Genomic DNA, 24027 nt, shown 5'->3' with positions numbered 1-24027 from the left:
GGACATGGGACAAATTAATGCAGAGAATCTGCAGGATTAAGAAAGTTAAATTTAAGACTTTGTTAAGGCAGAAACTGTGAGGGCCAGATGCTCTTCTAAAATACAATATTAATTATATTTTATCTTATTATTATATGACATTATTATATAATATATTTTTATTTTATACATTCATTTTCTGTTGTTTTTTTGCCTTTGTCAATGTTAACAGACTCATATTACCTGTACTGCAGCGAGCCACTAGGGGGTGACAATTTTTGCTTTCTCGTTGCTGGCCTTAATGAACCCGGATTACTGACAGATTGAAGGCTTTTGATGACTTTTCTCGCCTCAGTGGGCTAGCCCTGATTCAGTAACATTGCATACATTTTTAATATAAGGAGAACTCAGAACACTGCAGAATTTAGATGTTTAGCTCCATAGGCGGTTCCGCTAATTCTGACCTCATACACAGAACTGCAAAAGACATATTAGACATTCACCAAATAATTTAGATGTTACCAGTAAAAAATAGTTTGGGTCTGAATTATAATTATTATTATTATGCCCTTTTATCTCTGGATTGAATGATTACTAGTCATTTTTAATAATATTTAAGGCCTGAAATTTAAATGTAATTTTTTTTTACCTTATAATAATTCTTTTTTTTTTTTTTTGTCTGTTGTTGCAGCAGCATAACTTTGGTGTCCATTTTGGAGTAGAGTTTTACTGGGTTGTTCAGGTATGCAGCAAGCATGGCTCAAAGACATTCAGACAACCTTTTCAACGCCTTGTATATATTCTGGAATTTCTACTTTTGATTTAACCATCCTTATTTCCATCTTATTTGCAATTGTTGTGGTTCTCTAATCATTTTAGCTCAAAAGGGTTCATTCAAGTGCATTCACTTTTCTTTATTCATAAAAGTTTTGTTAAATTCATATATTACATGAAAAATATCAATATCTAGTATCAAAATACTAGACTAGTCTGCAATTGAAACCATGTTAAACTGGCATAATCTACATAGGTAAAATAGGGTTAAAAATAAGATTAAATAAATGTAAACTACAACGTTCATTTACCAAATGAGAATTTAACACCCACTGATGAATGATTTTCCCCTCTCATTCAGTATTATTCAGCTGCACTCTCACACTTATTTTTTGATTTTGGCCTTGATAAACTTGATAAACTGGACCATCATAAAAACTGACACACAGTTATGGACCAAGCACATCAGAGGCTTTCAAGATGGGAGAAATTTATTCTTCCCCAAACTCATTATACAATCTCTATGCAAATGGTGTTTGCACAAGAAAGTTGTTTTGGAACGAAGGCTAAACGGGACTCAACGTAAACAGGAAGATGTTTATAATACTGAGACATTAAAATGAAATGTTGTTTACAGTCATTAAAAAAAAAGTCCTGAAAAATCTTCAGACTCATTAGGGGGTCCTTGTAATCAAAGAGAAGCCTTCATTCCACGTGAGCTGCCAAGACATTTTGCCCCCAGGCTTACTAAGTAGATGAAGATGTCCATGACTCCACCGAAGTCCCGGATGACGGCTGTGGGTGTAAAGAAGAGCCCGTCAGCCATGATCTTCAGGTTCAGCTCGATGCTCATGAAGATGACGAACACGTACTCGCCAATCTGTAGCCAGAAGCACATACAAAGCCAGTCACGACAACTGAGACCAGAGATACCAGATATCCTCAACCCAGTCCTGTTCTGTTCCCAACTTTATATAAAAAACCACCTGAAGACACATTGCCAAGATGGGCTACACTCTGAGAGTGGAGACAGGAGGATGTAAGTGGGCTGAAATGAGTGGTCATGGCCTTTTGTGAAGTTCTAAATATCTCCACAAACCACTGTGGAATAGAGGAAAAGAGTGGATCTTTTTTTTCTCTGACTCAGATCAGACGTCCCCTAAAGACTGTCGCTCAAAATGAGACCATCAGTGGGAGACAGGAGGGTGAGTATGTGGCCTTGAAACGTGGGCAGAGAAAGGGGCTGCTGGGATACCTGTAAGGTGGGCACATGCATGACCCTGGTAAAGGGCGACTCAAACATCATGGAGATGCAGGAGCAGATGGTGACGATGATCATCACCCAGTCCAGATAAGTCACCAGGCCCAGGAGATCACTGAGGACACACACACACACACACACACACACACACACACACCATAATTGGGTCATGCTTCAGTACATCTCCATACGTTCTCGCTGTAATGAGCTGAATTTTATAATCTTATCCTGATTTCACACAAGGCAAAAACCTCCCAGGATTATTCTACAAGCCAAGGGTACCGAACCAAAACGTAAAGGTCACCTTTCAGAGTTCTTACAGGATTTTAATCGGATTTTTAAATCCCACAAGCAATCCCCTTCTCTCGTTTTAGTAAAGGTTAGAATGAAAATAAAAAAAATCACTAGCTGATGTTTTTATGATAAACTGTTTAATATGGAATAAAAAGTATATGCAGCATGAATAGGTAAAATGCACCAATGGCATTTCTAGTGCATCATTTTAGTGCATAACGTTTTCAGTCAGCAATTTAAATGGTAACAAATGGTATTCTTGCTGTGAATGTGAGTACTTACTATAGCTGGTGATACTTAGTGCTTTTCACTGCTCCTGTAATGGGGTCCGTTTTTGACCTGCACAGCAAAAGAATAAAACATTAATTTCCTGTACAGAGGGTAACTCAATACAAAACCCCACCCACACTCCATGAAACCAAACCACGGAAGTATATGAGTCTATTCACATACATCACCAATAGGTCATAATGTACCTATGCTGTCCTGCAGAGACAAAGAAGCTTCGAGTGAGTAATATTCTGCTCTCTAACGAAAAAACATCCCCAGAGAACGTTCATGAGAGGGCAGTACGCTATGCGCCATGGAATGGGAGTCATGAGTCGTTCTTCAGATGGATTTGGGGATTTCTAAGGTCTTTTGGACTTACGCATTGAAGCGTGCCCGCACCACCATTCTGCAGAAGTTCCTGAAGCGGTGCTCTCTGCCCACAATGAAAAGAGGCTTGTCGAAGTAAGGGTGATTCTCCCGTAGCTCTTCCTCCTGGACTTTCCTGTTAATGAACAGTAAAAAGAACAGAGCTTAGTTAAAAAATGTCAAAAACTGATGCAAAATCACCAAGACCGGTCGCACTTAAAACCTCCATTAAATAGGAGTCTGTATGTTACCAGAAAGACTCACCATATCACTCCTGGTAAATGGCATACTTTTCTTTCCCAAAGGTATTTGAAAGTAGCCAGCACAAGAACGCACAAAGTAAGTCTTTCCAAAGAAATGGCCAAAATAATATTTTTGTTATCTGTATTACATCAGCAAATCCACAAAGAAGAACTGTAATAGAATTAAACTGCACACACGCTTCAAAATATTGAAACACTGGCAAAACATTGATGTGGATTATGCTTCTTATAGCCTCAAATGAGATATTTACATGAAAAAAAGCAATAACTATTGCTTTATAATAAGAACAATAACTATTATCGGCTTAATCTGACTACGATCGCTGACTTTGTGTGCATTGTTATTTTATGACAGTTGCCTGCTCTGCTTGGCAGAACAAACTTGCCCTGAATTGTGCTCCTAAGGTAAGAGAATGCAGTGGGAATTCATCCTCTGACCGTCCAACTGAACAAGTGACACTCTGATTTCCATCGGAATCTGCTGATGCTCTTATCCAGAGTGACTTCCATTCATTATTTACTGGTCTGGTCTGCTTGGAGCAAAACAGTTCATTTGCTCAGGGACACGGTGGGAGCAGCTGGGAGTTCCCCTTTTGTTGATTAAGTGGCTTCAGACCTGAGCTCATTAATGACATGACTACTATTATTATTATATATTTTTTAAATATGGCTACTCAGTAACAGTGCCATGGTTCAAACTATGTGTATCCAGGGGTTTTGTCCAGGGCTGGAGGGGGAAAAGCAGTGCCTCGCCCATAGCCACTACTAGCCCATTCATGACTGGTGGGTTAGACACACGTCTGTGAACACAGGTTCATACCCCACTTACTACCATGCGTCTAATAAAGGCCAGTGTTTTAGTTTTATGTAGCATGACTGCTATAGCGGATACATTTTTAACATGATTCTAAAAAATCCCAGACAATGCTGATATGTGTCTGTATGAAACATCAACAGCAGGTAACGTGCAATAGAGGTTGATCTCGCGAGGTATCAGTCCACGATGCACTGGGTTACGGCAAGATCTGTGTGAAGTGCTGGTAGGATTTTTATTGGCCGGATATTTAAACACATGAAATTAGTGAGCTGCACAGTTAAGATTTGACAGATCATCACTGTATTAGCCTGAATCTGCTACTGTTAAAAGAGAAACATATGTCTGTGTAGGCCGCCACTCGATATGTGATCCCTGTGTTCGGTGACTGATAACTTCTCTGTCTATGTGGAACACCAGTAGCGAATTGATGGAAATGAGCTACGCCTGGCTATCCGAAGGCGCTCTTTCAGCAGAGGGTGTCTCTGTACTGCGTGTTGATGACACGCAGCGAGTGCCGGCAGTACCGTTTCATCTCTGCCTGCTCCTTTTTCTCCTGGATCATCTTAATCTCGCTGTCCTCTCGCTGAGCGTTGCGGTATCTCACCGTGCTCGAGTGCTGGGGGAGGAAACGGATCACGGGGGGATTCATCGATGTGAATGCAGCGCGGACAGAGATGGATGCGACTGGTGTTTCTGTGTGTGTGCGTACACTTACGTCCTGAGTGAGGGTCTCCAGGGATTTCCCTCGGCTGATGCGCTGGCTGGTCGACCCATGCCGCAGGGATCTGAAGGGTAGCAGGGTCACACACACACACACACACACACACACACATAAAGGCATCTAGTTTAAAGCAAACTTGGGCAAAGCACCGATGAAAAGCAGAGTGAGATTGTGCGTGTTTGTGAATGTATTTGTGCATTATTTTGTATTTGTACTGCACTTTGAGTTTGTGTGCTTGTCATATGATCATACTTCCAAGTTCAGGAATCTTAATTACTTACATTTATGCATTTATGGCATTACTTGTGTTTCACGAAAGCTACACTTAAGCATTGCTGATGTAAAATAAGCATGCTGCTATGAAGGGAGGCTCAGCAATACATTCACTAATCTGACAGCTGGTAGTAGCCTAGTGGGTAACACACTTGCTTATGAACCAGAAGACCCAGATTCAAACCCCACTTACAACCATAAGGGCATCTGATAAATGCCATAAATGTAAATGTAAATGTAATCTGACTTGGTTATGCTGCAATTCGACTGGTAAATCAGAAAAAAAAATTCCCCCTAGAGTTTCCATCTAGAAAAGACAAATTTGCTTGACCATTCGTGTGCCATTCACTTACACACAAAGGCATCATTTGAACTGGACGTTTAGTGGTGTGGATAGGTTTAGGTTTATATATAGCACATTTATATAACACATTTACAAAACATTGTTATGTCCATGTATGAATGTTTTTGTGTGTGCGTGTGTGTGCATGCGTGTGTGTGTGTGTATGTCTGAAACCTTCGCTCCTGGCGGATGTGGTGCTGGACGCTCAGTATGGAGCGCTCTTTGGCAGGCTGCCCCTCGAATGAGCCGCTCAGCATGCGCTGTCTGGTACAGGCCCTGAGAACAGGAGAAATTAAAAAATGAAAAAGTCCAACATCCAAACCACAGTCTGCGGTCGCGGCCTAAAATCCCCTCGCGTCTCATGACCAATTAAGAGCCAAGTGGCCCTATTAAAACAAATGGAATCGCCAACAACACATCTGGACTCATTACTCTGAAAGGCCACGGTCCCACTGATTTCGGTGAAGACAAGTTCAGGTAAGAGCCCACAGATGCTCATGCTTGATCTACCCTGTCAAAGGGTCGTCATCTTCAAACGCACTTCAACGCTACTGCTGTGCTGGCCACTCACATAAAATATACCATGATAAAGAGCAGAGAGGACGGATGAATTAAAACAGATCCGTCCCTGGGGTTATACTGCCATCCTGGGTCATCGGGTCACTGCAGCCTCCATTGGCTCATGGCAGATGGAGCTCATTAGTCCAACGCAGTGGGGAACCCTGGGCACCAATCTGCAGAGTGCGCCGATAAGGACTTTACAGGAAGCAGATACAGTGAAAAAGTGGGCATTTCAGAGGTCAGGGGTCAGAGATGGGAGGTGTGGTGCCAGAGATTGCAGGGGGTGTGCAGAATTATGTCTGCACTGAGGTTTAATAATTACATATTTTTTTGTAAGGATTACAATGAATGCAATAATATTACAGTAACTAATATGTAAACAATGCTGAGATCCAATATGACGTGTATTTTAATGGAAGTGGGTGAGGATGAAAAAATACATATTTTGATCGACTGCCTGCAGTGTGCACGGTTATGCATTTTGACTGCTGACTCCTTCGAGGTTTGTTGTCCTAATGAAGGGGATTCGTTGAACAAAAGAAGCCAACTGCGTGACTGAATACTTCTGATGAGTAAAGTTATAATATTAATCTTGCCCATTCCTAAATCATGCCGTGGTTGTGTGTCCAGAGGAGGGCAATTTGCCAAACTGTCTGCAAGCTGTCTATTAACTGCAAAGCCGCGTAGAAGAGCGACCGCGGCCCGAGGGGCAGGAGAGTCTGTTGTATTTACAGCCCCTCCGAGCTACAAGACACTCGCCGCAGACAGACAGGCGTGAGCCTGAAAATGCAGACAGAAATACAGACAGACAGATGGACAAACAGATGGACAGGCAGACAGGCTAACTGTCTGGGGAGGGCCGGCTGCTGATGAAGGTCTGGCGTGTTGAGAGGGGAGGGGAAAAGGAGGGAGAGGGACGTGACGAAACGGGAGGGCGGGGCACAGTGTGTTCTGCGGGGCAGAAGGAGCTTGCTGAGTCCGGCCCAGAGCAAATGAAAGTGAGATTTAGCCTGACAGGAAAGCTGATGCCAAGACTTTAACGAATCATTAGTTATCCCTCGCCGACCGGCGTCCCGTTATCTATCCCCACGCAAGACCGGCCGGATCACTAGCGGCGTGGGCTGTTTTGATGGAACGTGCGCAACCGAGCGCTGAAAACATTTTCCTGCATCCCTCTAAAGAGAATAAATGAGTGCTACGGCCCCGAGGGCAGAAATCCGGGGCAGCGCTTAACTGCGGCAAGCCGCGCGGCCTCTGCCTGTGTAATGTGTACCCACCCATTTTCATTCATTAAAAAAAACTCCCTCACCCCCCCCCTTGGAGGAACCCATGAGCGCATCGCATTACGAAGCTGCCACGTCTCTGAAGGCTTTTCTAGTGATTAGAACATGGGAAGACACGGGAAGAGCTCAGCCTCACCTCAGGATTTTATTGACGGTCGTTTCTTTCTCCAGCAGGTTGCGAGCGCGGATGCTGAATATCGACTTCCGGAGCTGTGAAACCGGCACACGTTCGGACAACGCAGTAAGAGACTGGACACGGGTTTTATGAAGTGCAATGTCACCAATGTATTATTCATTTTTGTACCATTGCTGAGCCACTGTTACTTTAGAGACTGCATTAATCAATGTGCAGAGCACAGACACACACACACATGTTTATGTTTTTGAGGAATAAACAACTTTCTGATTGGCTGCTAAGGATTCATAATACAGGACTGATTGTCAACATGGGTCACACACATCATGATCTTTCACCCCCCACTGTCCCTTTTGGTCTAAAGAACAACGATAAGCCGAGACACAAGAAATGTGTTTTTGCAAAACCGGCTTTTTAAAAATGAATGTGGGTAACATACAAAACCCGCACAAAAATTACAGGTTAAAAACCCATTTACTACCATTGTGTCCCTGAGCAAGACACTTAACCCTGAGCTGTCCCCGTAACTATTGATTGTAATTCGCTCTGGTTAAGGGCATCTGATAAATGCCGTAAATGTAAATGATGGTTAAGTGTCTTGCTCAGGGACACAATGGTTGTAAGTGGGGTTTGAACCTGGGTCTTCTGGTTCATAGGCGAGTGTGTTACCCACTAGGCTGCTGCCACAGTTTTAGCTGATCAAATGAATACAATACACCCCTCGATAGGAGTGGTATACCGATGACTGTGGGGACAGTGAGAGATTAATGGAACATTCCTTTGGAAAGTCATAACACAGTATTTTAAGTGTTATGCTTGTTTGACCCTTCACACAGCAAGACAGAATGAACATGATGTAAAGATAACTTTAGCAAGTAATCAAAGTTTACCAATGAACGGTCACCAATGATCCATGTTGAAACAATGCTAATGGATTAAATGAAGTCTCATCCAACTAAACTCATTAAAAGTTAGAGAAGTTGTTTTTGAACACAGTCATTGTAAATTGTGGAACTTGTGGAACATACAATGCATGTAAGTACCAATTTTATTTAATAATAAAAGTTATTTGACCTTCAGTCAATAGTTCTCCAACCCATCATTTTAGAGGGGATATTTTTGGCTACCTTCTGATCTATGTACTTGTTGTCTTCTATTGCCGATCGTTTGGAGTGGTCACAGGACGAGGACGACGCAGACGGTAGTCGTCTGAAGAGACAGCTGGTGTCCTGCTGCTGACGGTCGATGAACTGCTTCATGAAGCTCTCCCTAAGGCACGCAGAAACACAGGTGATGACAGGTGAGTGGGGGGTGTCTAAAGGGACCACAGTTCCACTCTAATTATACAGTAAGAAAAAGCACAGTGACGGGGCCGTCCCTACAGGGAACTGGACCAGAGCTCCATACAGGTTAGTGAGCAGGAGCGGTTTATTGGGCCTGACACCACACTGTGTTGAGTCGAATTCATGGTGACATGCATATGACCAAAACAATTTGAGTGCAGGTGTGCATTAGGGCTGCACTTGTGTGGAAATTATTTAGATGCATACTGAACAATGATCATTTTCAGATCAATATAAAAATTCACAAACAATGAAATAAACCTCAGTCAAATTGAACAATGCTAACATTACATAAAACATTACATAATGATTAGCTATTAACAGTTTTATATGATTATGTACAATGTAAATCATACCAAATAATGATGAAAGAAGCTCAAATACAAAATGTGAACTACCAGGTCAAATGTTTTGGGCATTCCACTCATGGAGGTCATGATGTTAGATGCTATTTTGAAGAATCGAATATATATTTAGTTTAAAAGTCGCCTCTTTGCTCACCTCTGCAATCATCATATACAGCTCATGAGGAACCCTTTTTGTCCCTTTGAAAAACCATCCCCGTTGTCTAACTTTAGGCTCTTGCCAAGAGCGTGAAATGCTGCCATTAAAGGGCTTAAAATATGAAATATCTCATGTGTGTTATTCTTCAGTTTTGCTCTACAATGTCAGAAAAGGTGGAAGCATGGGCTTCTGGATCAGGAAAACATCCACCTGATCCTGGGCACGGAGAAGTCAGAAGGCAGCTTGGAGATTTTCACCATCTGAGGCCGGTTGGGGAACTTCTCGAAGATCCGCAGGCGCAGCGGCAGCTTCTCCTTGGTGTCAGCGTTGGCTTCACTCTGCTTCAGCTGCCGAGGAGATAAGCAATTATGAACGGAAGATGGGAGGGACAAATGAAGGTGTGTGTGTGTGTGTGTGTGTTTGTTTAGGCTGCAGCGGTGGGGAGATGACTGGTGTAAGGAGTGCCTCGCTGCTCTCGCTGCTGCAGTGAACTGAATTAAGACACTTCAAAGGAACCGGGCGCAAAAGGTTACACACCACACAGCAGAAATGCTGCCAAGAGCCTTTCCACGGGAGGTGACAGCGCAAAAATTTCCAAGGTTGTCAGTCAGCATTGTTCTCCACGGAGAAAACAAGCACCCCCCCGCGGTCTAATGCACTGTATGAAAACAATGCATATCATCTCTGTCATACAGTGAGGTCCTGATTAAAGGGCCCGGGACTCCACTGTCTCAGGGTGCTACGCAGAAATTCGTCCAAAGGTGGCAGCAGCACACAAAGAGTCACAAAGACCAAGCGTCTGACCACACACCCTCTCACATGGAAAAAAATAAAACACTAACAATAAAAAAATGAGCAAAATTATGCAATTTAATAAAGTGTGTTAGAGCTGGAGCTGAACATGAAAGGATATTCAGATGATGAGGAGTAAACACTGGTCGAATGAGCGGAGTAAAGGCATTTCACATAACACAGGCACAATTATGTCTATTTAATAATATCTGAATGAGGCATATTGGAATTCTGGGTGAAAAGCCTGGTTTGGGAGAGTGAAGATAAAGCTGATGGCATTGTGATTAGGAAGGAAGTCACCAGAATAGCCAGCGTGCGATGAATACTTATCACAGGGCAGGGAGCCGCAGTTGGCTTCGATTCGGCATGTCTCTGCGCGGCTGACTCAGGCCCCTCCGGAAATGAAAAAGCATTTTGGGGGGGTGGGTGGCCGCCCATGGGGAAAGGCATGAAAAGGAGAAATGCTAATCTGCCGCTTGCCTCCTTCGGTGCGACGTCTGCTCCCAGACTGGCAGCCGGCAGGTTTGGCAGGGAGAAAAGCCCACTCTGCCTCCCCAGGTTATTAAAAAGATTCTTTGGCGGCTATTGCAAGAAGACCTAAATAATTGCTGTTTAGATTCATGTCTGTTTCCATTGCTGGTTGGTCTATTTGGCACATTCACAAGTGACAAAAACTGGCGCCAGAATGCAGAAATATACGCACTTATATGCATGCATTTGTACATACATGTGCCAACTAGAGCCTCATTCAAAAATATTAAGACTAAAACTGTGGAGCAGTACTGACATTAGCAAAATTGTCTCCATGAAAAACTTTAGGCATATCTTAAATGTTTTCAAATGTTTTGCAAAATGTAAAAATGTAAAAATTTTATTTAAAATAATTTACTATTTTAAAAGTTTTTTTGCATCTTTTGCAAAAATCTATTAACATTTAATGACATTAATAATAATAGATCAGCAATATTTATAACTGCAGCTGTGTTATTAATAATAACAGAATGTATGAATGCAGGTGATTGTTATTATTATTATTACAATATTATTAATAACAAAATTATCAAAACTGTTATCCTACTGAACTATTGCATTTTTATTATCGTTATTATTCACAGTCAGCCCTTTAGTGTACAGAGAGAACTTGACTGTGAAGGAGATGTGCACAGTCATCGGTGACACTGCTGGTGAAGTACCATCATAGCCGGATTGTGTTGAGAGAGAAAGACAGGTTGACGGTGAGCGTGTGGGTGCCTGAGCAGACGAAACGCGCTTGACCCTGCTCTGGGACTGGGTGCTGGAGATGCAGAGAGAGCCCCGCTAAAGCAACCACCTCCACAGCTACTGTCTCAGCAACACCCTGGGTTCAATCTCATCTAAATCAATCCAGAGAGCCCAACACCAAAATATTCTAGCAAGCACTCTGCAAAAACCTAGCAGCTGGAACAATTGGACAATGCTGAGCTCATGGGACTGGTTTAGGTAACAATGAAGAAGACACTGATATATGAAGCAGTAATGGTTTCTGCGGGAACTTCTGCCACCGAGGTCTGCATGAGTGCACACCGCCGATTCAATATCTTCCCGGCACTTTCTGAAAGTACCGAGCAAGATGCACTTTTAAGGTCCTTTACCACAGTTGGTTTTTCTCTCCGCGTTCATTTAAATCAAGCATTTGGAGACCCACCGTCCCCAAGGCCCCAATCAATGTTGGAGCACCTAATCCACACCGCAGCTGCCTCTGATTAGCTCCCCCGACTAATACAATCAGCCGTATTTTACCCTGTACATCAACAATGGGATTCAGCTGCACTGCCACCCTCATGGACTCCCGGTGTTTATTCACAGGCCACCCAAATAAATATACGTATTGATCTGTATGCACCAGGCATTTTCATTTCATCTCTTGAGCACAAACTGCACAATTTTACTTTCACACCACCATATAAGGTGAAATGAAAGAGGATGTACATTTGTGGATATGGTGATATGGTAACATATATACCTAACATATATACCTAACGTGAGCTGCTTCTGTTATTTTGGGGTCATTTGACATCACTGGCTGACCAATTAAGAAGAGAAAGATGGAGAAAGACTGGCGATCAGATGGTGCAGTGGTAGCCTAGCGGGTAAGAAAGCAGAACCATAATCAGAAGGTTGCCGGTTCGAATCCCGATCCGCCAAGGTGCCACTGAGGTGCCACTGAGCAAAGCACCGTCCCCACACACTGCTCCCCGGGCGCCTGTCATGGCTGCCCACTGCTCACTTAGGGTGTTGGGTTAAAAGTGTCACGTGAGCAACGCAGAATCGAGGCAACACGACTCCTATAATAGCCAAGATGTCCGTCATCCATTGCTCAGTCATTATTGAGATTTACTGAATAAAGACTCGGCCCATCCTCTTCATCCAAAGTAAGACTGTTCCTGTTCTTTTTTGCCTGCTTGTTCCCTGCCTTTTTTGTCCTGCCCTGTTGTTGACTTGTCTTTTTTAACACACAACCGTCAAAATCCGTGGATGTTGTGGCTCTCCCCGGTTCACGTTCATACATCAAAGCGGTGGAGATTCACCAACCTCCTTGTGGCTCTCTGCACTGGTTTTTCCTCTCTTCCTACACATGCTCACTTCACTGTTCTGCCTTGTTGTCATGAAAAAAAGAAGAGGACACATTTACATATAAGGCATGTTGTGTGCACCATGTGCTGTGCTTCACAGTGTCAATCACTTCATTTTCATTACTTTCCCTGGCCAAATATCATGTGACAGAAAAATTCATAAAAGAAAAAGTGCAAAATACACTATTTCTTACGAAATGCTGGGATAAACTCACACAAAATGCCCAGATATGGGTGGCTGATTACATGACACTGATTGGGTGATTTCTGGTCAATGAAACATGAATATATAGGTGACACATTAAACACCCCGAAACATATTAGGTAAGAACATGAGGATGTGTTTGGTCCATTCTTTGTTATATGCAGATGAGTGAGGGACAGTGTGTGTGTGTGTGTGTGTGTCAGTTGGCCCAGCTCATGGACGTGGCTCAGGAAGGTTTGTGGTCATATATCAGCGTCTGTGTCACAGCACTGCTAAGACTAATGTATTGGCCCTCAGACGCATTAGGACGATCTATTCACTCCTTTTCTCACAGTCATGTTCATTTTAGGCTCGGGTGAGTTGTACATTACGAGATTTTGTCAGGTCTCACACCCTTCTGCAAGATTGACTTCCATCATTGGCAACTGAATAACAGCTTACGGCACAGAATCACACCTATGGCCAATTTAGTCACCAATCCACCAAGGGTATATGCATTTGGGAGGCTGGCGGTAAGCAGAGAACCAAGAGGAAACCGACGCCAACACAGGTAGAGAATATAGACTCTCGAACCCAGATTTGAACTCACAACCTTGGAATGCCGCTCCAAGGTTAAACCAATTTGTGATTATTTACCTGATTTGCTGCAAGCCATTGGCTAATTATGGTACATGAAGTGGGTGGAGTTTATGACAGGTAAAATGATGAGAGATGGCTTTTGGCAGGGTCCCTTAGTGCCTTTGAACAGTAGAACCAGTGGGCAGTCAATGCTTAGACAGGATTTGCAAACCACCTCTCAATTAAAAAGATTGGCTGTCATTCAGAATTGGGACAATTATGCTGCACACAGCTCTAATAACAGTTACATGAACATGAGAAGCTGACAGAGCTGGCAAATATGGAAATAAAATTAACCCTCAGGCAGACGTTCAGCAAACTCTAAAGAAATCACAATCAGAAACTTTATGAAAGATTGCGCCGCTCCACCCTCGGGTCCACAGGGAGCGTGCGGCTGCCCACAGGCCCTATGAGCCAGAAGCAGATGTGGATGGGGTCGGCATGGCCTATAAACAGCCGAAAGTCATCTTGGCTAACTGCGAGCTCATTGTTGTCTACACTTTTCACTGTTGCAAGCTGTTTTTCTGACTGAACAAGCCTAAAAAAAAGCCTGCCACAGCTTTGACCATTCTTCTGGATTATCCTTGCCCGTCTCCTGTTTGAACCTGATGTTGCCAACCAATCGCCTGTCCCTGGATTATGCTTCTGCCTCGCCCTCTGTCTCCTATGCCATTGCTGTTGCCAAGTCATGTTTCCTGACTACCCGACTTCCTTCTGCCCTATGCACAGCACAATGGTAAAGCGTTCAATGATGACCCAAGCATCTGTGCAGTTCTGCCTGTCTCTTTCCTGCTTCTTTTCCAAGATCAAGCAGTCCTGCTCCTGCGCTGTCCACCCTCAGCTCTGACAGCATGAGATCACCATTACCAGGCACAGCGGGAGCGAACAGCGTTCTCTGCAGATGCAGTCACACACTCTCCTGCAGCTCAAAACAATGGTGTCCTCTCTCGTCACACAGATTCATGCACTCCAGACCCCACCAAGCATTTGCCCCACCACTACAGGGACTGTAGCCTCCAGCCTCCTCAGGCTGACATTGTTCACAGATGAGGAGACAGTGGTGGCATACATCATGACCCGGCTGACTGGCCTTAACGGATTACCTTATTGACTTCCCTACGATCACCAACGATGTTCAATGGACCAACGTCGGCCTCATCACCCCTTTCTACCAGGGTCTTCAGGACGTCGTGAAGGATGAGATTGTAAATAGTGACTGGGGTGGCACACTGGACAGCGTTATCGCCTTGCAACTTACACTGAACAACGGCAGGTGGAGCACTGTCAGGAACACCAGCAGCGGCCCCACCGCGAATGGACCAGGTCAGAGCATCCAGAAGAATCGCCATCTCCCCGCTCCTCCCTCGCCCCCAGAAAAGCCCCACTCCTGGGGCAAGCCCAAGACCAGATCATACCTGGCGATAAACAACGGCAAGTGGAGTGGGATCTGTGTTTCTACAGTGGAGGCCACTGCCCTCAACAATGGCCGACTTCCGAGTGGTCCGCCGCGTCAATCCGATGGCCAAAAAAATGTCCCTGCCATGCACCAAGCATGTCAGCCCCTTGGTGCTCCCTCTCTGTCGACATCCTCCCTTGCGTACACCGTCCATCAGCTCCTCAACGTCTGTCGACTGGCAGGACTACAGCCCGGAGGATGCCCCCGGCTGGACATCCCGGATCCCACCCTTCTCCAGGAATCTCACGACGCCCGTCCCCCGTCAGATTTAACAATTAAATGAACCCTGGCCAAGACAATGAGCTGTTCAAATCTAACATTTTAGACCTGTTGATTATGAAGCCCGAGTTTCCAAAAGACAAAGTCACCTGCTTTATCAGGTTATTGGGAAGTTCTTAAAAGATCTCATTGAAGCTCTGGTCAAATCATCAACAGGACCATGGATTCTAAAGTCTTCCACAAGTCACACAAATAACCACTGAGTCTGAGGGCAGCTGAGGAGAGGATTGCAGACCAGACAGCCACCATCTGCTCTGGAAGTCCCTCACCGACACTATGCTGTGGTGACAAGCCAATAATAGCATCTCCACTAGCCAAATACAAACACTTTAGCAGAACATTTTACCTAGGCATTATTAATGCACATAAAATTAATGCACATGTATTCATTCCACAAAGGAAAGGTTATGAGCGCCAGCTTCAAGATCAGATATTGAGATTAATCACAATCTGATTTGATCAAAAGGATGAAATACCTATTAATTAATGAAATAACCCTACTGAAAGAAGAGCAACCACCATGCTTCAAGAATTATTGTCATTAATGTTGAAGGAATATTATAATGTCATGTGATTTATGATATGATAATATTTATGATATTGTCTCACATCTTATCAGCTTATTATCAGAGTTGAAACAGGTTCAACAGAACCAAATTCTTGCCAATATTGTCTAGAAAACTCAAAATGCAGCAGATTATAAATGCAATACTGACATCCACAGGTCCAGACCAACAAAAAGAATACCACAAAAACCACTGCAAACACTTAATTTCATATCTGACTTACCCTACTTTCCACAAAACCCTTCCCACACTACCTTATTTCCTGCAAAGGCCACAAATCTGTACACAACTTCAATATTAATACAGATACTGATGTAACTTTGTGCAAACTAAGACTTTGCCTAGGGATTGATGTGAGAGGTTCATATCCAAGCTGCTCCTCTGTGTATTAACAAAGGGTCGGGAGCATGTCATACGATAATGCCTTATATGTAAATTGAAACAAGCTGTGGGGAGAAGCCCTTTAAAATCTCACAGGCGTTGGCAGAGTCAGGACTTGCTTTCATCTCTCAGCATGCCTGTCTCGATGTATCCTGTGCCACAGCCTCTGATCATTCAGCTGATTTAGTGGTCTGAAGATCTGAACATCTGCCTGGTTACCAATGAAAAGTCCCACAGTCAAGGCCCAGTGTATGAAAGGTGCATAATTTGGATACAATGTTTCCATTACCTTCCATTCCATCAAGCACAAATACCTCCCCACAATGTAAAATTTGGAGTCAGATGTTTACTCCTTCTATAGTCCAATGATCTGAATCACAAGCTCAACCAAGAATATGAATATGATCTGCTACCAACTTTGACCACATAAATGGAAAATCAGTTTAGGGTGTATATTTTAGGGTGTCACTGAAACACACAGTGCAGCTAAAAATGATATTGCATTTAGTCAGCAGGGGCACTAGAGTACAGTTGATTCTATGGTCAGAAGAACCCAAAGACTTGTTTTCAGTCCTAGCATTAGATATTTAATAATGTGATTAATTAACTCTAAATGACCTTTAAACTGCCAAAGTGAAATTAACAGTATATATTTTGACCTGTGATCGAAGACACAAGGACGTTGCAGGGCCAAGGATCGCATATTTCCCTGAATCCCATGGAGCAACGCACATGACTGAATCAGGTCAGTGCCAGACTGACTTTTAGTTGTACGGATAAAAGATTAATGTAGCAGAGTGAGATGAGTGTGCGCAGGTCGGTCCTAGGAAAACACACACACACACGTGTTCTTCTCCAGGTCCAGAATATGGGAACCTCTAGGAACAGATCAGGGGGGGAAGACTGGGGTCATTTTTTCCCCGTCATTTGGCATTTAATGAGCCATGAGCCAATAAGCCATGCTGGTGCCTATAAACTCCCAGACCACTTAGTACCACACTTTTGCCACCTGAGAGCAAGACTGGCAGGCTGCTTAGCCCAGTGTGGGGGTGGTGGAGCATTGTGGCACGCCGCCTTTCTGTGTTTTTTCCAACAGACGCCACGATTGGAAGAATGGAAGATGACACTGAATGCATTAGCATTCCCTGGTATTCAGTGCATACTTGGAAGGGCTGTTTCCAGCTCCATGAAAGGAAAGGAAAATGTAGACAGATGATCATCTGGAGATGCTGATAGTGAAGGAAATGATAAGAGACCTGTGTGCCAGGCTAGAGCAGAATGATGAGAGTATGAGCGAAGCCATGTTTTCAGGTGAGGCTGTTGCCAAGGGAAGCTGGAAGATGGGATAATGTGTGTAGGATTTTTTTAATGAATTTTATTTAAAAAATGCATTTGGGGGAAATGCAGATAAACTAATCCCATTGCTACGATTAGCATTTGCCAATCCAGTTAACAATAAGTTAAAGAAGCACTGCCAATTAAGAAATAACTTTATAAACTTTTCTTTTTCAGAATTGAATTGCCAACCTTGCAGTATTGACTAAATGCCTTAATACTTCATAAGATTTAAATTCTAGCACATATTGAGGGTCAAGATATAAATAAGTAAAATATTGTTGTCACATGAAAAGCCATTGCCAAATTAGAACTCTTTAGCTTCATTATCCTACTAACCTACAGGGTGACGTACGAAAACAACTGCGTGCATTCAGAGAGCAGTGTTGTCTGTGCCGGTGCCCAAGGGAAATGCCACCGCAAGCAGTGTGCGAGAAACCGGAAATGGCATAGGAAATGGGCGAGGCCAAGGGCAAATCCTAGCTGGCCAGCTCTCCCGTCAATCCTATTGTCTAATGTCTGTTCCCTGGACAATAAACTGGACTAGATGGATCTTGTTTGCACAAACATCTCTGGCGCTTACCAGGCAGAGCCCTGCCCCATCTTGGACAATCAGAGCACTGTAGTAGCGGTGATGGTAGTAGCCTAGTGGGTAACACCCTCGTCTATCAACCAGAAGTCCCAGGTTCAAATCCCGCTAACTACCATTGTGTCCCTGAGCAAGACACTTAACCCTAAGTCGCTCCAGGGGGGAATGTCCCTGTAACTACTGATTGTAAGTCGCTCTGGATAAGGGCGTCTGATAAATGCCCTAAATGTAAATGTGATGCTAATTCCAGTATACCGGGATGCACTGATCACCACAAGATCCAACAAGAAGATGTGGATGACTGCAGGGGTTCGTGAACTGCTCAAAGCTCCAGACTCGGAAAGAAGAACAGCGAGGGCCAAACTGCCTCGAGCCATTAAAGCAGAATAATGTGCTACCCATGGTGGAAAACTCTTCGCAGAGTTAACTCACAAAAGGCTGCTGAACACATTTCATTCAGTGTTTCACAATGACAAACACTTCACTTTCATCTCCCTGAGCACCCCCATCACACCGCCACATGTTTCAAGGCCACCACCATTGTGCCCGTGCCGAAGACGTCTCTAGTCTCATGTCTCAATGACTACCGTGTCTCGATGATTACACTTACACCCGTAATGGTGAAGTGCTTTGAGAAGCTGGTCATGACCCTGCTGCCCTCCACCCTGGACCCACAGCAATTTGCCTATCGTCCAAACCGCTCCATGGACGATGCCATCACCACCATATGCACGAACGCTGTTCATAGAGTTCAGTTCAGCATTCAACACCATCATTCCTCAGCACCTGGTCCAGAAGCTGAGCCTGCTTGGCCTCTGCAACTGGATCTTGGACATTGGGAACATCATCACCAACACCACCTCCAACACCACCACACTAAGCACTGGAGCTTCTCGGGCTGTTCAGATGTGCAGAGATGTGCGACTGTGCAGAGATGCACAGCTAAAACATATCATCAAGTTCGCCGATGACACAACTGTGGTGCCAAAACTAAAGACTTCAGAAGAGAAGAGAGGGACCACTCCCCACTGAACATCAATGGATCTTGTGTGGTGAAAATCAAGAACACAAAGTTCCTCAGTGTTCATCTACAGGACTCTCAACACCAGCTCAACAGCCAAGAAATCCCAGCAGCGTCTTTCTATAGAGGGACTATTGAGAGCATTCTGGCCCTAGCTGCCAGACTGTGCAACAGCTGAACACTCAGGGACTTTCCTCTTTGGACTGACACACACACTATTTAGTAATATTATCTATTATGGCACTGTTCTATTTTGCACAGCAGTATTTTGCACTATTTTTACTTTGCACTTTATTACATTTACATTTACAGCATTTATCAGACGCCCTTATCCAGAGCGACATACAATCAGTAGTTAAAGGGACAGTTCCCCCCCTGGAGCAACTTAAGGTTAAGTGTCTTGCTCAGGGACACAATGGTAGTAAGTGGGATTCGAACCCGGGTCTTCTGGTTCATAGGCGAGTGTGTTACCCACTAGGCTACAACCACCTTGACTGTGATTATTACTAAATTCACTGTCTCATTGTTGTCTACATGTTTTTTGTTATTTGTTATTCTTGCACTGCCAGTGTCCCGTTTGCACTTTACGTAGCCCAGTTTGTATATGTCACATGTGCACTTTATGTCAGTATGTAAGGTAGTTTAATTGTTTAAATGTTACATGTAGCACCAGGTTCCAGAGAAACATTGTTTCGTTTCACTATGTACCGTCTACCACGTATGTAGCTGAAAGCTCAACTTCAACCGTAAATAATAAGTAAAAAAAGTAATAACAAATGTTGCTATCACTACTGTTAACCTTTTTAAAAAACTTTTTTGTGTTACTCATCCTACAGATGAAGAAATGTATAGACATTATGTTGAGTTCATGATGACAGATCATTTAGACATGTCCCCTCCGCCCCAGGTTCCACCAGCCCTCAGAGCAGGAGCAGATGAGAGAAGCAGAGAGGGTAGTACACGGGGAGTGATCCCATCACAGGCCATATTTACTGCCTCCGAGTAAAGGAATGTGCCGTGTGCCATCTCATACATTCCTGAGCAATTCAAGACAGTAGGTACTTCAACACAGCAGTCTGGAACAAAAAGGGTGCTGAGGCTCCGCTTCTGTCTTTTTGACCCATTTCCCAGTTGTGTTTGTGATCATTCCCTCTCAGATAATAACCACACAAACTCTTTTCCTCTGACTCCTAGAAGCCATGACTCATATGGTCCATTAGAGCTCCAAGCAAATGGGTTGTGCAGTATCTGCAGTAGGTGGCAGTATGGTGAATGGAACAACGGGAAAAAAATAAATAAATTGATAGATCCAGGTACAAGGTTATAGAGAGCCTTGAAAGAAGTCCCTGCAAAGCAACCCGACCATCCATATGCTCAGTGGTCAGTGTTTATCAGGAAAAATAAGAAGCGTGCCAGAAAAAATCTCTGGCGCTCTCTGCCTCACTTTCAAAGATGAACAAAGCCATAATTGCAGACACACTGGCCCATTACTGTGTCAGCATGTCTTGGAGGGTGTGTGGTTGTGTCTGTGTGTGTGCAGATGCTGCAATGAACCCATATCCGTGGTTCTCTTTCTCACCCACCCACCGCCTCATTACTTGCAGCAGTAGGCTGGAAGAGCTTCAGCTGCAGCATTAACAAAGAGCCTACAGCGCTCTATTTTGTCATTATTCAGCGCCCTGGGTTGACAGGTCATGCATCACGCGCCCCAAAAAGAGAGGGAACTCGGACAGGAGACCCATTTCGGATGTGTGTCCCCCGTCACCTCTCACCTGTTCCACACGACACAACAGGGGAGACTGGAGAGCCTTCCCGATGTCAGGGAGGGAAGCCCTCGATTTGATTTCTGTCAGTTAAGATAAATGTTTTCCCCATGTGTCGGCCTCATCCCGGCCCGCTGCCACCGACCACTGAGGGATTAATGATGCGTTCAGCTGCTAACAGCCATCAATCTCCCAGCAACAGAGGAAAATGGGCCCATGAGCATCTAAATGAATAGGGGGGATCCTGTACTGCATGATTAACGGTGGGATCAGCATTCACGTCTCACTTCCAAGCCAAGCCAGATTCTGCAGAACATAAAAACAAGGGGAAACCAATGAAACCAAGACAATGGGACATGTGACCCCTCCCAACACTGTCAAATGGGATCCATGAGAACGATGGCCGTTAAATAAAGGGTGGGACAGTTTTTCACTACAAATGACAAAATTAATTACAATAAATCCTGACTAATCAAGCAAATACATCTATATTCTTGGACCAAAGAAATGCTAACTGATAATAGACTGATAAACTCATAATATAAAATAATGAATATAAATAGTCCATCCCTGGACACTGTGCTCACAGCGGCTCAGCCAGGGCGGGGCACCAGTCCTCTGCAGACACAATATGTCATACAGACAAACACGACAAAGAATCGTGTTCTTTGCCTAATCAAAAAAATGGTGGAGCGGGAAAAAAAGGGGGGAGCAGTGTTTTGGTCAAGGGGACCTCAGTGGCAGCTCGGCGGTTTGGGGTTCGAACCGGTAACCTTCTGATTATGGGTCTGCTTCCTTACCCTCTAGGCCAACCGCTCCCCCAAGCATGTAATGAAAATAATTGTTTTATGATCATTTTGTGCTACTTTAATACAGAATAGCTAGATATGGGACAGATATGGGAGCCACGATTTCACAAAACTAATCTTTTCAGATTAATTAAATTCATGAATGTGTTAAATATTATAAATCCATATATGATACATTATACATACATATATATATTATTTATTCAGGCCAGTATGCTAATCCTGAAAACAGCCAGTTTTCAACCATTGACGGGTATTACAGAATGCATTTTTCTGTTCAGATGCATTTTCCACTAACAACCCTGTGATATGAACCCTGGAATCAAACAAGCTAATATTAATATTTTTAGGACCTCAACACCTCATCTAGCAAACTTGAATACTATCTTTAATAAAAAATTTAGTTAGTAATACACTTAAAAAACAAACAGCACAGCCATAAGAGCAGCCATACATAGGAAGCACAATGTTAGGGCATTAATGATCTTCCATGTTCACCTAGAGCATGACCACAGGTGGACCACAGGTAAGGGTTTATCCAAAATTCCATTTGTTCTTTTGTATGGGAGTGGCCTGTTGTGCTGCAAGTAGAGCCCTCAGGCAGACAAGATTGTCATTTCAACGGATCACCAGCAGACCATTTCAGGTTTTCATTTTTTTTTCTCTCCTCCAGGATGTCTCCTTTCCAATCATTTTCAGTCAGCTCATACGCCGCGCTGTCTACACAATTCATTAAAATTTCCAAAACCTAATTTCACGCAATAAATGCATTATTCCAATCAGCGCTGACTGACTGGCGCCGGGACCTGACAGGGACAGAGGGAAGCTCATTAGGCACTTCCTGTTATCTCCCCCTGATCTGCATTGTGCAGTGCACCGGGTATTTATTAACAGGACCTTCGTTTATGCTGTCTGATTTAATTGCTAATGATCCTTCGACGCGGGCCATGGTAGCAAAGAAAAGCAAATGGCTTTTTTTTTTTGTAGTTGTCACGCCTTACTTTGAAATGGCTTTTCCCTTACCCCTGTTGGAGTTTTCTGGAGAAGCACCAATCATGATGATTTCTGGACGGCATTAAAAGCGGCGGCACAGCTATTCTCCAGGAATCACGTCCCCTGAATCAGTCACCACAATGTGCTCGTCTGAGAAGTCTGAATGTATATCCAATCCCTCAACGCAGGTTAATTCACAGACACTCACGTCACTGCCTTCGGAATGGGCTTCAAATCAAGATGAATAGCATGCCTGTGCTGACAGATGCAAGCCTCTTTATTCCCAAGTTCAGAAAATTATGACAAATGGTTTAATAATATTACTGATCATGCTGTTACCTTGTTGTTGCAAGTAATATTTACAATGGTATATGTTTCATGTTAGAATCACTATTAAAGCTTGACACATTCCGTATCAAATTTAGTCTTTAGAGTATAATATTTCAGCACCCAGGACAGCGACCCCAGCACAGACATGGGGAAGAGAAGGAGAGGTTTGTAGAGCAATTATGGAGCCAGTCAGGCCCAATCAAAGTACACATGAAGTACAGCCTGAGGGGTGGAAGGAAATGAATATCTCACCTGCAGGAATATTTATAGCAATTATCATATGTCAATGGATGGTAAAAACATTGTTAAATAGCATAATATGTTAATTGGTTAGAAAAATCCATAAACAAATGACATGTAGCGGATATTCTCAATATCCGCTACATGTAATATATTTGATTGAATTTGTTTTGCTATAATTCATCATTTGTGAAGAATGCTTTGATAATAGACGAAAAAAATCAAGGTTAAAATAAAAATGAGGCATCATGCACAATGTTTTCACATGCAAGGGGTGGTAGTGACAAGACAGAAGCTCTTGTACTTGGGCCTCAAGCAGCCAGGCATAAGCTGGCTGACTACACCATAACCCTGGATAGCCTTTCTATTTCACCAAGTATTGAATTAAAGGGTCTAGGTGTCATCATTGATGCAGGTCTCCAATTCAGTTTGCATGTAGATAATGTTACTAGGATAGCATTCTTTCACCTTAGAAATATTGCGAAATAAGAAATATCATTTCAATGCATGATGCAGAAAAGTTGGATTTATTACATAAAGGTTAGATTACTGCAATGCATTACTGTCTGGATGCTCTAGTCGGTGCATGAGTAAACTCCAGCTAGTACAGAATGTTGCAGCCAGAGTTCTAACTAGAACTAGGAAATTTGACTACATCACCCCAGTCTTACAATCACTGCACTGGTTACTCATCAAATTTAGGATTGACTACAAAATCCTACTTTTGACCTATAAAGATCTAAATGGTCTCGCCCCGCAATACCTGAGCGAACTTTTAGTTCTTTACGAACTGCCACGCCCCCTTCGATCAATGGGTGCGGGGTCACTACTGGTACCAAAAGTACATAAG

General features: G+C 43.5%; 1 protein-coding gene across 4 annotated transcripts in view; it reads right to left on the bottom strand.

Moving 5' to 3' along the window:
* The window catches only part of nalcn (sodium leak channel, non-selective), a 79909-nt gene that overhangs the window by 11871 nt on the left and 44011 nt on the right, over positions 1-24027 (bottom strand). For all 4 annotated transcript variants that reach the window (XM_028991883.1, XM_028991884.1, XM_028991885.1 and 1 more), the window contains exons 19-28: positions 9399-9535; positions 8469-8610; positions 7342-7415; positions 5536-5637; positions 4740-4809; positions 4549-4640; positions 2958-3080; positions 2591-2647; positions 2009-2129; positions 1502-1633 (exon numbers count right to left, since the gene is read on the bottom strand). In XM_028991883.1, coding sequence (XP_028847716.1) covers positions 1502-1633; positions 2009-2129; positions 2591-2647; positions 2958-3080; positions 4549-4640; positions 4740-4809; positions 5536-5637; positions 7342-7415; positions 8469-8610; positions 9399-9535 — 1050 coding nt within the window. The remainder of the gene's footprint in view (positions 1-1501; positions 1634-2008; positions 2130-2590; positions 2648-2957; positions 3081-4548; positions 4641-4739; positions 4810-5535; positions 5638-7341; positions 7416-8468; positions 8611-9398; positions 9536-24027) is intronic.

The sequence above is a fragment of the Denticeps clupeoides genome, chromosome 9 (assembly GCF_900700375.1).
Source record: "Denticeps clupeoides chromosome 9, fDenClu1.1, whole genome shotgun sequence".
Taxonomy (NCBI): domain Eukaryota; kingdom Metazoa; phylum Chordata; class Actinopteri; order Clupeiformes; family Denticipitidae; genus Denticeps; species Denticeps clupeoides.
This window is presented reverse-complemented; position numbering and strand designations above follow the sequence as displayed.